The sequence below is a fragment of the Prunus avium genome, chromosome 1 (assembly GCF_965620075.1).
Source record: "Prunus avium chromosome 1, drPruAviu1.hap1.1, whole genome shotgun sequence".
Classification (NCBI taxonomy): domain Eukaryota; kingdom Viridiplantae; phylum Streptophyta; class Magnoliopsida; order Rosales; family Rosaceae; genus Prunus; species Prunus avium.
In genome coordinates this window covers 45,947,523-45,961,613 of record NC_142284.1, presented here as the reverse complement: position 1 = coordinate 45,961,613, position 14,091 = coordinate 45,947,523, and the positions used below count along the sequence as shown (strand labels likewise).

At 35.7% G+C, this 14,091-nt stretch overlaps 1 protein-coding gene across 3 annotated transcripts; it reads right to left on the bottom strand.

Moving 5' to 3' along the window:
* Positions 1-334: 334 nt before the first annotated feature.
* On the bottom strand, positions 335-12,540 carry ATM1 (myosin 1). 3 transcript variants are annotated; one of them, XM_021955634.2, is made up of 24 exons: positions 12,288-12,540; positions 11,182-11,597; positions 9,983-10,084; positions 9,749-9,892; positions 9,502-9,652; positions 9,368-9,395; positions 8,641-8,806; positions 8,086-8,149; positions 7,947-7,960; positions 7,781-7,865; positions 7,357-7,460; positions 7,044-7,182; positions 6,139-6,257; positions 5,859-6,011; positions 5,684-5,773; positions 5,187-5,264; positions 4,463-4,621; positions 3,416-3,625; positions 2,605-2,810; positions 2,368-2,503; positions 2,019-2,148; positions 1,787-1,933; positions 1,380-1,447; positions 335-1,291 (listed from the first exon to the last, which is right to left on the bottom strand). In XM_021955634.2, the coding sequence occupies exons 2-24, from the start codon at positions 11,572-11,574 to the stop codon at positions 620-622; spliced, it is 3,558 nt and encodes a 1,185-aa protein (XP_021811326.1). In that variant the 5' UTR covers positions 11,575-11,597; positions 12,288-12,540; the 3' UTR covers positions 335-619. The 3 variants fall into 3 exon arrangements, with proteins under 3 accessions (XP_021811326.1, XP_021811325.1, XP_021811327.1); XM_021955633.2 differs by having other exon boundaries at positions 12,179-12,539; XM_021955635.2 differs by having other exon boundaries at positions 335-1,279; positions 12,179-12,539.
* Positions 12,541-14,091: the final 1,551 nt, after the last annotated feature.

The window sequence follows — 14,091 nt, the reverse complement described above, 5'->3', positions numbered from 1 at the left end:
AATTCAAACCTGACAACAGTTGGCCGCCGTAGAGCTACATGTATAATTTCCTCAATCACAGGCTACTAGTGCCAATGTTTCCTACCCTCTCTGTTGTGCCATATTATGGGAGAGGTCAAGAAAGAAAGAATGAAACTAATGTATGCCAAGGGAAGGGGAAACGCAATGGGCAAGTGATAAAATTTGGAGGTTTACTGTGTGAACCTGTAAAAGACAGTTCGGACGGCTCTGTTTCTTTGACATTCAAGCTCAGCTGGCTTCCTAAAAAGATAATCAAAAGTTTGCACATGCTGTGAAAAGTCCTTCTAGGCTAGGCTAAGGCTTGCACTGCTAATTGAAATTTGCAAATGGTAAAGAATTCATTGCACTATGAATGGAATTATGAAAAATATACATACTGGAATAACTTGCTCTACAAATTAAGCACCAAACCGCTTGCAAGCAAGTTGCAACAACAAAACTCGTAGTCACAATTTCTATATGCAACCATTCCTCATCTATAAAAAAATAAAAGGGGGATTAGATATAGCATAAACTCTTCTTCCTTTCTGTCTCATCACTTTCTTCCTCATGTGCAGCTGTATAAGGGTGATCAATAATACAACCCATTTTGAGAAATTTAATTTATCCTCGAGCTGTTCCTCCTTCCCCACCACTTCTTTTTCACCCTGTCAACAGTACCCTCTTCATTTCCAATCTTATGCAAAATCAACTTTGTCTCCCTTAGTCTTGCCCCATAATCCTTCTTCCAAGCCTCAAACATCTGCTTCAGCCTTCTAAGCTCTCGGTCCGGGTTCAGACTTGCTTCAACTTGACCAGATTTTACCTCTACCAAGAACTTGGCATCGTCACCAAATACTTGACTCCTCTGGTCAAATTCTTCAGTCAAGCGGCTTATAACACTCAAACCTGCACTCATTGGCCTCACTCCATTGCTGTCTTGCCCTCTATGGTTACTTCCTGTATCCCAACTGTAGTCATGATCATCACTTGCATTGACCGACGCATCAGAATTCCTCTCAGAATCATCAACGGCTAGGCTCTTCTTGGCAATTGAGAGGCTGGATTGCAGGGATCTCATTTGTTTCTGCCACACTTCTTCCATGGATTTCATTTTCAACTCATACTCGGACCAGCGGCTTTCATACTGTTGCAGACGTTGGTGGAGGATGTCATTCTCCTCTTCCTTCTCTCTCAGGGCAGCTTCAGCCTTAAGAACACGGCGCTGTAATTCAGCAAGGAAAGACGACTTTACCAACACCTCATCTGCCTCGTTCGCCTGTTTGAGACACTGTTAATTATGTTCACAAAAATGAATGGGGATCTCCATACAGAATATTGCTATCAAACTGAAAATAGATAGAAGAGTGAAAGACTACCTGTGTGCTCCCAGGTTTCAATAATCCTATACCTCCTGAGCATCTTCTGACTGACCAGCCACGAAAAACTGCAAAGATAGCTTAGACTTAACAAGATAATCAAACATATAGATGCAATAACGTAGAATGGGATTGACCTTAAAGATGTTTTCACAATTTTTCTTGTGTTACGAAATTAGATAGTAAGTTCAGGCTGACTTTGATCTGACAATAACCTCCCAATATCCAGTCATTTTGCCACTCTCTTTTTGTTTCTCCTTTTAAGGAGCTAACACCATGCAGACAACACCCTTTGTAGCCACTATGAGTAGGTACTTGTCAGGCTGAGATCTTACTGTTGTCTGGCCGAGAATTTAATGCCACGCATGCTAAGATCTAGTTATAACTGAGGAACAAGGCTAATATACCTGATTGTATCACGACTGATGCATCATAAATGTTCTTGAATTTCCTCCTTTCAATCCTGCTTTTCATGTGCTTTTGTATGATTACAGCAGATCTATGCCTCTGTAGTAAGATTGTGTACTCCTTTCTGGTTTTCTCTCCCCTTACAACTGCATAAAGTAATTTAAAATAAATTTCCAAAATATGACAAAATTTGATATAATACACCAAAATAAACAATCAGAAAGTTAATACATGACTGAAGAGTGGCGATTCCTCTTCTCAGCTCCTTCAGGTAACAGCGAGCTTGGTGTCCTCTAAAGCAGCTTTGAACGCGTAAAATACCATGGAGGGTACGGTTTCTAGTGTCCTCAAGCACCCCAATCTACATCAAATTTCCTCACCACGTTTATATCAGTAAAGATTAAATACAAAGATTAAATATAAAGATTATGAAATCCACGTTCATAACAGCTGACACCAACCAAACCAAGGAAACAGAAATGTGAACCTCTCCTTTTCTTTTTATCTGACAAGTCATAATCAACTGAAAACATGGATTATTTGTTTTTGTTTATTGCAGGACGGGGGGACATCAATTTACCTGTCCAGTTCGGAAAAACAATTTTGTACAGCCCACTTGATACATCTCTGGTAATATATTGAACTGATGAAGGATAGCAACTGAAACACTTAGTGGATCCTGTGACGCAACATTCTCCAGCAGAAGAAAACCATATCTGATGCAAGATTCAATAATGACAAAAACAGCAACAGTTATGTACTAGAGATATGTATCAAGTATTTGAAAGCTGAATCAGAAGAAGATATCTTTTGTTACCTTCTCGCAAACTTCGAGTGCGACATTCTGGTAGGAAAGCCAGATCTTGATATTCGAACCACTTCTAGGACTCCACAGCATCTCAGCTGCTGCAGTACAAGTCCTTGCTCGTATAATCCAGGGGATTGAAGATTGTTGGGCTTGATACAACGTATGAAATGCGGAGTGGTATTCTCTAGACGTTTCATCAATAGGAACAATTGACCCTAAATACCAACACACATAAGTTAATCAAAAGAATACAATGGTCAGATAACCAAACTCCATTTTCAATAGAATTCGTTTTTCACAGAATGTCAGACCCAATGTTTCCTAAAGGATTGGACGCAAAATGTACACCCAGTCATGAAAAGGATTTTCAGAACTCTTTTCATAACTCTCCTAGAGTTCAACTTTCATAATATTTTCTTATCAAACATCAACATTTGATCTCTCACGAAAAATAAAAAAGGAAAAGAACAAAACAAATAGAACAAAGAGAACAAATTTTGAGCCTAATGTATAAGCACTTCTATATTTATAAATTGCTCAGAGGGAAATACCTCAGCAAAGCAATATGATACATTGATACATATAGGATTGGTTTCACATTGCAATCAACGGCTTGCAGTGATTATCTCATAAGGTTTGAGTAGACAACTGATATGTACTAAGATGCTATAGACTCTACCTAATTTTAATGATTGAGAAAAGGTTCTTGTTAGGGAATAATTCTACACATATAATATGCATGCATACATAACTATGTTATCATGATTAAAATCTTTGTTAAATTCATAATCATGCACTTAAAAACAGGAAAGCAACGTACCTTAAATTTTGTTGCAACACTCATCTTCTGGGAGTCTACTCCACCACCTAATTTATACAGGGGACCAACTAAAGGCTTCTCAGGTCGATTAAGCATACTAGATGCAAATATCTGAGGAAGGTGGCATGAGCATGAGGAAAGAAGCTGAATTGAATCCAAATGTAGCAAGTCCCTGTTCTTCTCCAAAAATCCTGTTGTGTCATACGTAACCTGAGTGGAGGACCAAGTGGAACAATCACCAGTCAGGTAAGCAAGAAAAAGTTGAATGAAAAGCGCTTTTCATTTCTTCTTTTTGTCAGTACTTCGAGAGCAGAGAAGAATTGTTAGTACCCTGATCCAGGAGGATCTTACAAAAAAAGAATTATAATTATAATTAATTATAATATATAATTATTTAATAATTTATGGTTTAAAACATTTGGTTTTAAGCCACCAACAGCATGGCTTGGCTACGTAAAAACTTTTAAACCATATACTTTTTATGGTTTAAAATCAATTATTATTTTTAGTTATCTATTATTGAAAAAAGTGTTTTACAAGGCAAGCAGTGAGGTCGAGGGGCAAGGGTTTTTGCGTGGAGGTGGCAGTGAGACTTGCCTGGAAGGAGTGATTGAGGCACGTTTGAGGCGCGCTGGACGCGTGAAACGATAGGGAGGCGCGCTCAGCTGCGTCTGCCCTCGTCGTTTTGGACACTGTTAATTTTTTTTAAAACTTCACACTCGCAACCTCGCCCCCTTCTCCCCCTCCCCCTCTTCGAAAATCCCTATAATCCACCCTAAACCTCTAAATTTCATATAACCCAAGTAGTTTTTCACTATTTTTGGATTATTCAAGTGCTTTTCCATTATTTGTATTTTATTATATATTTATTATATTATTCATAAGCGTGAAAGGCTTACGCCTCATGAGGCTCTTGGTAAAACGCCTTGCTTTATGCTTCAACATCTTAAAACATTGGTTCTAAGTTCTGACTATGATCAAGATAAAAAGTACTCTAGCTGAAAGCAAGAATAAATAACAATGAAATCAATTAATCACAAGGAGTACCTCTCCTGCATAATGACTGACAGCAAACGCTTTGTCCCGTTCTCCTCTGAAACAAGAATTAGCACTCAGATGCTGCTTAAGCTTGTTGGCGAAGGTCAAATCAGTACCGTTTGGGAAAGTGGACTCCTCATCTAACAGGGACAGTAATCCCAAAGGTCTCTGCATTTATGTTACACGATGTTCAGGGAAATGCACACTGTCAATTTAATTCTCAAATGCTGGAGGGGCAATGGCTAACCAAGCATCATTAAGTTCATTGGCTATCATCATTGACTTAATTATTAAACAAGGTACAACCATAAAGGGCAAAAAGGGAAGGGTAACTCAACAAACAGGATTCACCAACCAGCAAAGTAAAATGTGCTACCTCTGTGTAAAATTCTTTCAATGCTTCCACGGGGAACATGAAATACATATATACATAAATATAATAAATCAGCTCTTCTCACATATGAACATTAATTATGCATCTTTTGCCCAATAAAATCCTCAATAATGTGCCAAGAGTTTGATCGATTAAATAATCATGCAATAACCATCATCAGCATATAAATTATATGACTAAAATCCATGAGGACCAAAAAGACGAGATTTATGAAGTACCACAAATATTTCTATACAGCCCACTAATGGTAGTACAACAACAAAACAAATTTTACTAGTTACTCCATACAGTACAAATACAATGTACATTACTGTAGCTGATCATTCACAAGCTCAGTACCTTTTCAAAAAGACTAAGGCAATCTTGGTTGTCTTCAAATTCAACTTTTGTCCAATCAATTCCGTCCTGGATATATTCCTGAAAAAGAATAATAGCAGTCAATAAATCAAGCGGAAACACAGAACAATGTCAGGGATCATTTAAGAGTTCTCTTCATAAGTCACACAAGGCAAGCATGATGCCTACATCGTTGGTTTCATAACATATCTTGGTTCCTTCACCTCCTTATAACAGTTCTCTTAGTACATCAGCCAAAAAATTTAAATCAAACAAGTTTTTCTAATAAACTGAAATGAGAAATATAACTGGGATGGGATAGTTGGTTTGGACTGGGCTCTGTGCTATGAATTATGGTTTCTAGTTTAATGAAATTTTATGAAAAATAAATAAATCTAATTAGAACTTAATGAAATCCTATGGAACATAAAAAAAGCAGGAATAAACATTCTTTACTGAATTTATAGTTATACTGATATGAAGAAGTATGGGAAAGTTACCTCCTGCTCTAGTTTGAATAAGTGACGATTGAAGTGTTGTTGCAATCTCTCATTTGCATAATTAATGCAGAACTGTTCAAAACTATTTCTCTGCAGGAAAAAACAACAAATGTACAGTTATAAAAAATATATATATAATACACAAAGCTTCAGTGAAAGCATAGATGAAACATACATCAAATGATTCAAAACCATAGATATCAAGAATGCTGATAGATCTGCCAGTACGCCGTTTTCCTACTGCAAGTGATTTGTTAATTTGTTCAACCAGCCACTCAAAGAGACATGCATAAATTGACTTCGCCAAAGCATCTCTTGTGTCGATGGCCTGAAAGATGCAAAACAGAAGTTGTATGCATTAAAGGGCAGATATTAACTCTTCCATGCCTACGTTGTTATGTATGATAAACTCAACCTACAGGACAAATATTAACTCTTTTAGAAAGTTTTGTTACCTGCGTTAGTGTTAACTTTTGGACAATATTGTCATTACCAACTCTCATTTTTCGAGTTGATAAAGCAAGCTTAAGCTCATCCATGCCACATCCAATCAATTTAGAGACATTGAACAGACCTGAAAATGAAACTTGCATCATTATTGAGATCATGAAAAAAAACTCATTGATCCAATGAAAACCAAGACCAATCAGTATATTAATATACACCTCATCCATTAAAATAAATTCTCCCAAATAATGCCAAAATTAGAGGACATAATCAAAACCAGAAAGCACACAGAATTATCAAAACCAGAAACCCATCACACACAATGGGCTGATAGCAGGATTCATGTTGCACGTGATAGTAAAATAGATGACAAATGGCCAGGATAAGCCTTGGAAAGAAAAATAGATACAACACAATCAGAAAGCAAATACATCACAACCAGAGCCATATTTATCTTCCCTCCACCTGCCCTCCTTTCCAGGATGAACTTCAAATCCTTTATACTGGAAGTTTACAGCATGAAACTTTTTGACAATAGAGAAGGTAAGCAAAGTCTCAACTATTTTGCACTCTTCATCTTGCTCATCTTGCTCAGGAGCTTCTACTGATCTTCTGTTACTAATAAGTTACAAAATCTTAATTGGCTTTAAGTCACCTAAATGTTTTGGGAAGTTTTTGCCTCACCTTAGACCAATAACTGATATGGTCTATTGGTCTGCATATCGGGAAAAAAACAAAGCTTCTGTATAGACATCCCAACTGTCGTATATCCCACTTTTCAGGAACTACAAACCGTACATCTGTTTATATTGGATCCTGAAGCCATATAAATGCTTCGGGGTGCAAACACCACCAGTAAACACTTAAAAGAAAATTATAATTTTTTTTCATCTATCCTCTGGAAGATTATTACCTTCATCTTCTACAGCTTCAACATGATTTTCATTATCAATCACAGTAAATGAAATGTTTCCCAGCCACAAAACTGCCGCAAGCATTGCAAATACACTTTGTTGGTCTTCTTTGTTTATATGAACAACATCTAGAGCTTCCTGAAAATGTTAAGATCCATAGTGAGTTCACATGCACATGATATCAAAATTCTATTACAAAATGGTGAAAAGGGTAAAATAGAAGCCTAGACTGAAGATAGAGATTTGTTATAATATATATATATATATATATATATATTTTGTATTTTTTTTTTTTTTTTTTTTTAAGAGTACCTTCACCACACAGAATTCTTCAGCATCATTAACCCCAGTAATGGAATAACAACTGCTTTGATTCAGATATTTATACTCATCTGCACTCTTCAAGTTCAGCATCTCTGTGGCACACAACCAAAGGAACAAAATACTGAATTTCTTACGCCAGCACAAACACGCAAAACATTTTTATCTATACAAAAGTTAGTCACACTCAAACATGTCTATTATAAGCATACATTATGAGTGAGGGGTGTTTGTGATTCTTACTTATATACTAAGCACACATAATGAACCTATAAAACAAGACATAACACAGATTTGAGGGAGATATGAGTTAAAACAAAATTGCCTCTAAATATAAATATTAGACCATATCTTATAGAGTGTCAAATGACATAAAACAGTTAGGAAAGGCAACTGGATATACTAAGTTACTAACCTCTAAGAGCAGGTGGAGCTCCAGCACAAAGCTGATAAAATATATGATAGGACCTTTCTCCCTCAGTGCATTGGACAACCCTAGACTGTTCAAAAGTTCAATTAGTCAATGACTTGTGTAACAAACTGAACAAGTCACAATCAAGGATCAGAGGAAGGAATATTACCTTTTCAAGCAAAACTGTGTCACAAAGGGGCAACAGACAAGATAAAAGGTCAGTTTAAATATTATTTTCAAAGAGAAATATATATAATATATGCAAATAGAATTTCACCCAGGAACCTCAGCAGTACGAGCAGACTTACAAGTTTGAATATTGGCACCAGATATTTTTCCAGTTTCACTAAAGTGGATTTCAATCAATTTTCCCTGCAACATTAGCAAAGTCATCAGCATTACTACATCAAGGGCTATAACTTGAATTTTTAACTTGCACATGATATTACTAATTCTATCCCTCAATAAAACTAAACTAACAGAAAGGGTAATTATATGTACACCAACCATCTTACTCATCACGCCCCAAAAAAATTACAATTCCTACTTATCTTCATGTATTTAATTCTAATTGAACCCTTATCTCCTGCCTTTCCTTCCTTTTCTCCTTTCTCCCCTTCCCATTCCCTTCTTCCCTCCCAACCAAGGATGCCTTGCGCTACACCAGCCATGGCTATGGTGGTGTGCACCATAGCCAGACTGGTCAGTGGTCTTCTCTCTTAACTTAATTTCTATTATTAATAAAAATAGAAAGAAATGAGGGTAAAATGCAAACTTTGTGAAGGAGGGGATTTGTTGAGCAGTTTAATGGTGCAAAAAGTGCCTAAAAGAAAGAGCATTCATGTAAAAAACTGAGAGCTTACAAAGCGGCTTGAGTTGTCATTTCTCAATGTTTTCGCATTACCAAAGGCTTCCAATATCGGATTAGTTTTCAATATTTCATGTTCTATTCCACTTCCACCACCAAGCGCAGCCAAATATTGCATTGCTATCTTTGCTGTTTCAGTTTTTCCAGCTCCACTTTCCCCACTGTATGGACAAGAAAAATAGATGATTGGGTGTCAATTAGATTAACTTCATATCCAAATTATGTAAACATCCTATATGGAGATACAGCATTCATTAGGGACGCTGCAATAACATCACATATCTCATGTGCTACATCATGAACATTAGAAATGGTATTACTTAAATTAACAAGAATTCTTCCATATTGAAAGAAAAAGGGTTTTTGTACTTATAATCAAGATGAGAAAAGCAGTATTTAAGACGATCCATGGTTCGGTCAAGAAAATAAGGTTGTGCAACCAGCTAATCATTTGACAGTATTAAGCTTCTTACTGTCTTTCTCTGTTTGTCCTATTTTGTTTGTTTGTAATAATGTTGGAGTGCTTTCCTAACTATATGTGCTTGTGATTAGTGTCCTTGATTCTGGTGCAGCTACCATGTACTTTGGATACTTTCTGGTTGTTTTAAATCAAACTTCGCTCAGGAAATAAAAAGGCTGCAAAAATATAACTCACTCATCCAAAATAAAATTGTTAAATGGAACAATTGAAGTCAGATATGCAAAAGTAACATTTTACTGACCTTATAATTATAGACTGGTTTACTTCATCTGGCAAAAAAATAAGACCAGGTAAGAATCTACAAATTAATGGCATTATGCAGATATTTTGAACTGCTGAAAATCCTATCATATAATTGTGAAATAGTAAATCCACCTCGAACCATTTCTCGGATGGCTGTGTCTGCAATGGCATACACATGTGGACTTTCAACAGCTTTACGCTTATATGCTTCAATGTATTCATTCCCATATAAAGAAACTCTCTTAAAGGGATTGATAGCAACCAACACTGGTCCCGCTTTTGTCTGAAACATACAATTATACCCACAAAGAGATTAATTAAAAGAAGAAAAACTCAAAAGTAGATTTCAAATAGACTTGAATCCAAATTAAACACTTACATAGATCATATCCTGATTGTATCTATACTGAAGATTGTACAACACTGACGGTTCATTTAAGTAACTAAGTTGCATGAGATCATCCACACCATCAAGGATATCTGGATTAGCTGGAACCAGATCTTCAGTTTTTACCTTTGCAACCTACATGTGAAAAAAATAATATTGAAATTGGCTCAAAAATCGACTGTAATCATAACATCATACTTCTATAATTTTCAAAAGGTGTCTTACTTTATCATTGGAGAGTGATATAACAGATTCAGTGCCAGAGGTCGACAATATTCGACCCAGTTCCCAATTTCCATTTGGAAGTTGGAACCAAGATTGTAGCTTCTGAAACATTACATTCAAACATGTAAGAGAAATTAATATACTAATGGTAAGTTAACTAAATCAACTCAAATCATCATCAGATATGTGCAGTAAATATTTTATAATCATATGGCCTTATCTTCTATCCATAGAAGCAGAACAGGATACATATATGATTTCATGGACACAGAGAAATACTGAAGTATGACTTACAAGTGACAAGTGAAGTACAAATTTAATATATAAGTTATAACAGTTCTCCTTGACGCACATGCATGCCATGGATGCGCCACACCTCAACACCATTTATCACATTGACTTCACTATGCTACCGAAACGATCAGTGCCTCATGGTAATCAGGACACCCGCAACATTCCCCAATTGAACACACATATATGTACATATGCAACTATGTATGAGCACATTATTCCATATAACTAAACCACGGATGATCTTTCCTTAAGAGTTATTGAAATTAAACCACCAACAATTTCTATGTTTCTGGCACAATCCTTCTGCAACCAAAGAAGACTAACTGGCTCTAAAGCTTCTATAATATTCACTGCATGCCCGCATACTCACAGAGTTTCCAAACTCTCTAATATCTTAGTCAGTGAGAATGCATCTCATTTCCTCATAAGCTTCATTTATCACCCTTTATTGGCATGTCAAACTGCACTCTCATATTAGCATATTTATATCGGAACTTTCTATAATTATTAAATATATGTACTTATAAGAAAGGTGCCAACAAACTCAACAAATAAACTCTCAACGATAAGATGATAAGATGCTACTTTGTTCTATAGCCCATGGCGATTAATGAACGATAGGGATAGGATGCTAATTTGTTCTCAGACCTTCAATCACATTACATACACCATAAACTCATTAATACATACTGACGTTCAAACATGCATCTAAAGGTTCTTGCGTGTTACACATATGCATACAATAAAACATGCATGCATTTACATGATTACATGAATACCTAACATAATATATGCCAGTTAACAAAAGAAAAGGGCAAAAAAACCGGCAAATAAACTCAAGAATCTTTTATTTCATTCTACCAAGAAGAAAATTGCGTTCTAATTTCAATTGGATAATTAAATACCTTCTTCACGGCATAAGGGGTGGTGTCACCCCACCTACGCTCCCTATGAGATGAAGATATTGAAGGCAAAGATGGAGCCACAGAATCCAAGTCTTCATCACCCCGTGACGGTCCGTCTTCAATGGAGATTGTGTTCCCGCTATATGGTGAATCATCATTTACCTGGTCCATGTCGCCAAGAGCCCCAGGACTACCTTCAATCCCCTCAGCAACATCAATATCCCCTAAACCACCATTTTCTGGAATACTCGAGGAGATGACATTACTGTTTCCCAAATTCCCATCATCGGATTTTCCAAATCGATCAGAAGCTGGTAAACCTGAGAACCTAAAATCAGCAGGCAATGATTTGAGTGACTGGAAGGAAGCTGGTGCCCTGGGTTTCTGTGACATTTCCTCTAAAGAGTTTTTGCAACCTACAAGATCGAATACCAAATACAAACTGGAATCAAAAAGCTCTTTTTTTCTTCAAGAAAGAAAATACGCATATCAAACTTTAGCAAGGTCCCACGAGATGACTTATCTAAATAACTTAATGGCGGGGACCATAATTTAAGATACAGACTACTCTGCTTTTCCCTTATCAGTCACCAGCCATTGACATGTTCAAACACCAAATGATGCTTACTACGATCTTCAAAATATCACAAACTAATAACCTAATATAATTTTATCTTTCAACACTCTGGAATAGAGAACTGAATCTTCAATAATCTTTAGATTTAGCTATTCCCTTATGGCAATGACAGATCTTTTTCTTCAGTGCACTGTTTGGCTGCTGAGAAATAGAACAACAAAGCATAGTCGCAACAAACTCAAAAACCCCCTAGTCAACTCAGCGAGTCCAAGACCACTCAACTTTCCAAAGAAGCCAAAACGAAAATACCTGGAAACTCGGATTATCCTTTTATTTACTTCTTCGTTTCCTCAAAAACTAACCAGCAAATTCTACGTTCAAAACATACAGAACCACTCAAACTCAAACTGATCCGCTTACCTCAAAGACAAAGTGAAACCCACTTCAGAATTTGACTGAAATCCTCCGACTTATCGTCAAATACCCTAAAAATGTGCTCAGAACTCAGTCAAAAAGTTGAAGAACTTACAAAATCTCTGAGCTTTGACGAGGAAAATTGAGAGAATGTGAATAAGAAGAAGAGAGATGCATCTCAGTTGAAGCCCTAATAATCTCGAGAGGCTTGTAAAGAACAATCAAGATGTCAAGTGTGAGTCTGACAGTAGGTGTTTGGATTCTGAGAAAGTGAGAAGAGAAAATGAGAGAAAATGCAAAGCGTGTACAGAAACAGCTTTTTGGCTCTTTTTTTCTCTGCTGAACCACATGAATCCATGATAAAAGAAAATTGAATTTTAAATTTTTGAAATTTTTTATAGTATTAAATTTTATTTTTATGGTATTTAAAATTCCGGGCTTTGGCACCAACCGAATTTAAACCAAAAGATTTTAACGGTTCGGCGAATTGGAAGTGCATTGACAATGTTAACCCTTTCCTTTAGTACAATGCCAGCGGAATCCAAAACTGTAGATTCCGCGCATCAATTACGAAGATTCCTTGTCTTATTGGTAGTTCCAATTTTGTTAGTAGGGTTAATCGTTTTATTAATCCCTGAATTTAGATTTGATTTGCATCTGAGTCTCTCAATTTTCAAAATCGTTCTCGTGGTCTTTCAATTTCAGTTTAGTTATGAGTAATGCTATTTGGACACATAACATTGACACACTTAGTGACACCCGCTGATGTGTCAATGTATCATTTGCTCTTCTTTTCTCCTCGTTTTCTGTTCAGCGAATAATACATTGACACATCAGTGGGTGTCACTAAGTGTGTCAATGTTGTGTGTCCAAATAGCATTACTCTAATAAAAATGGTCATGTCGTCAATTTTGTTAAATTTTCTGTTAAATACAGGGGCAAAATGGTATTTTTTGTATTAAATTGATTAAAATATGAATAACAAATTAAAATTAAACACTTTCTCCCCCTCTATCCCGATTTCTACTCCCCCAAACTTGATTTTAATTTTTTCTTTTTTCTTTGGTTTTTTTATTTGATTTTCTTTTATTGTTATTTTAAAGATGTGATTTTTTATTCTTTTGTTTTATTTTAATTAAAAATACCATTTCGACCCTACATTTAATAGAAAAGGTTAATAAAATTGACGGTAAGACCATTTGTCCTAATGAAAATGAAGTTAAAAGACCACGGGAACGATTTTGGAAATTGAGGGACTTAAATGCAAATCGCATCTAAGTTCAGGGACTAATAAAACGATTAATCCTGGTTAATATCTCTCTCTACTCCTATCCAATCTGTTTTTTTTTTTATATATGATTTCCCCACTCCCCTTTTCTCCACTTACACTCCATTTTGCTTTTTAATATTTTTTAATCAATTTTGTTCTTTCTCTTTTCTATTCTACCCTTACTCTACATTAATTTCTTTTTACTTTACTTTTATATTAGTTCTTTTTCTTTATACTTAATTTTCCAACTTGCACTCTATTTTCAGTATTTTTTTCCCTTTAATCGAGTAAGAAATTAAGTTTTTTTTCCTGTTAATACTGAAATAGAGTGTAAGTTGGAAAATTAAGTATAAAGATAAAGAAATAATATAAAAGTGAAGTAAAAAAGAAATTAATGTAAGATAAGGATAGAATAGGAAAGAGAAAGAACAAAATTTATTCAAAAGTATTAAAAAGCAAAAGGGAGTGTAAGTGGAGAAAAGGAAAGTGGGGAAATCAACTCCCTTTTTTTTTCCCTAAGTTTAGGAAAGGAGAGAGAAAAACTCACACGGTAATTTTTTGTTACACCTATCCAATCATTAAGATTTTAACAATTTTGCGTTTGCAATTAAAGGTTTTTATTTTTGGTAAACAAAAGGTTACATAGGAT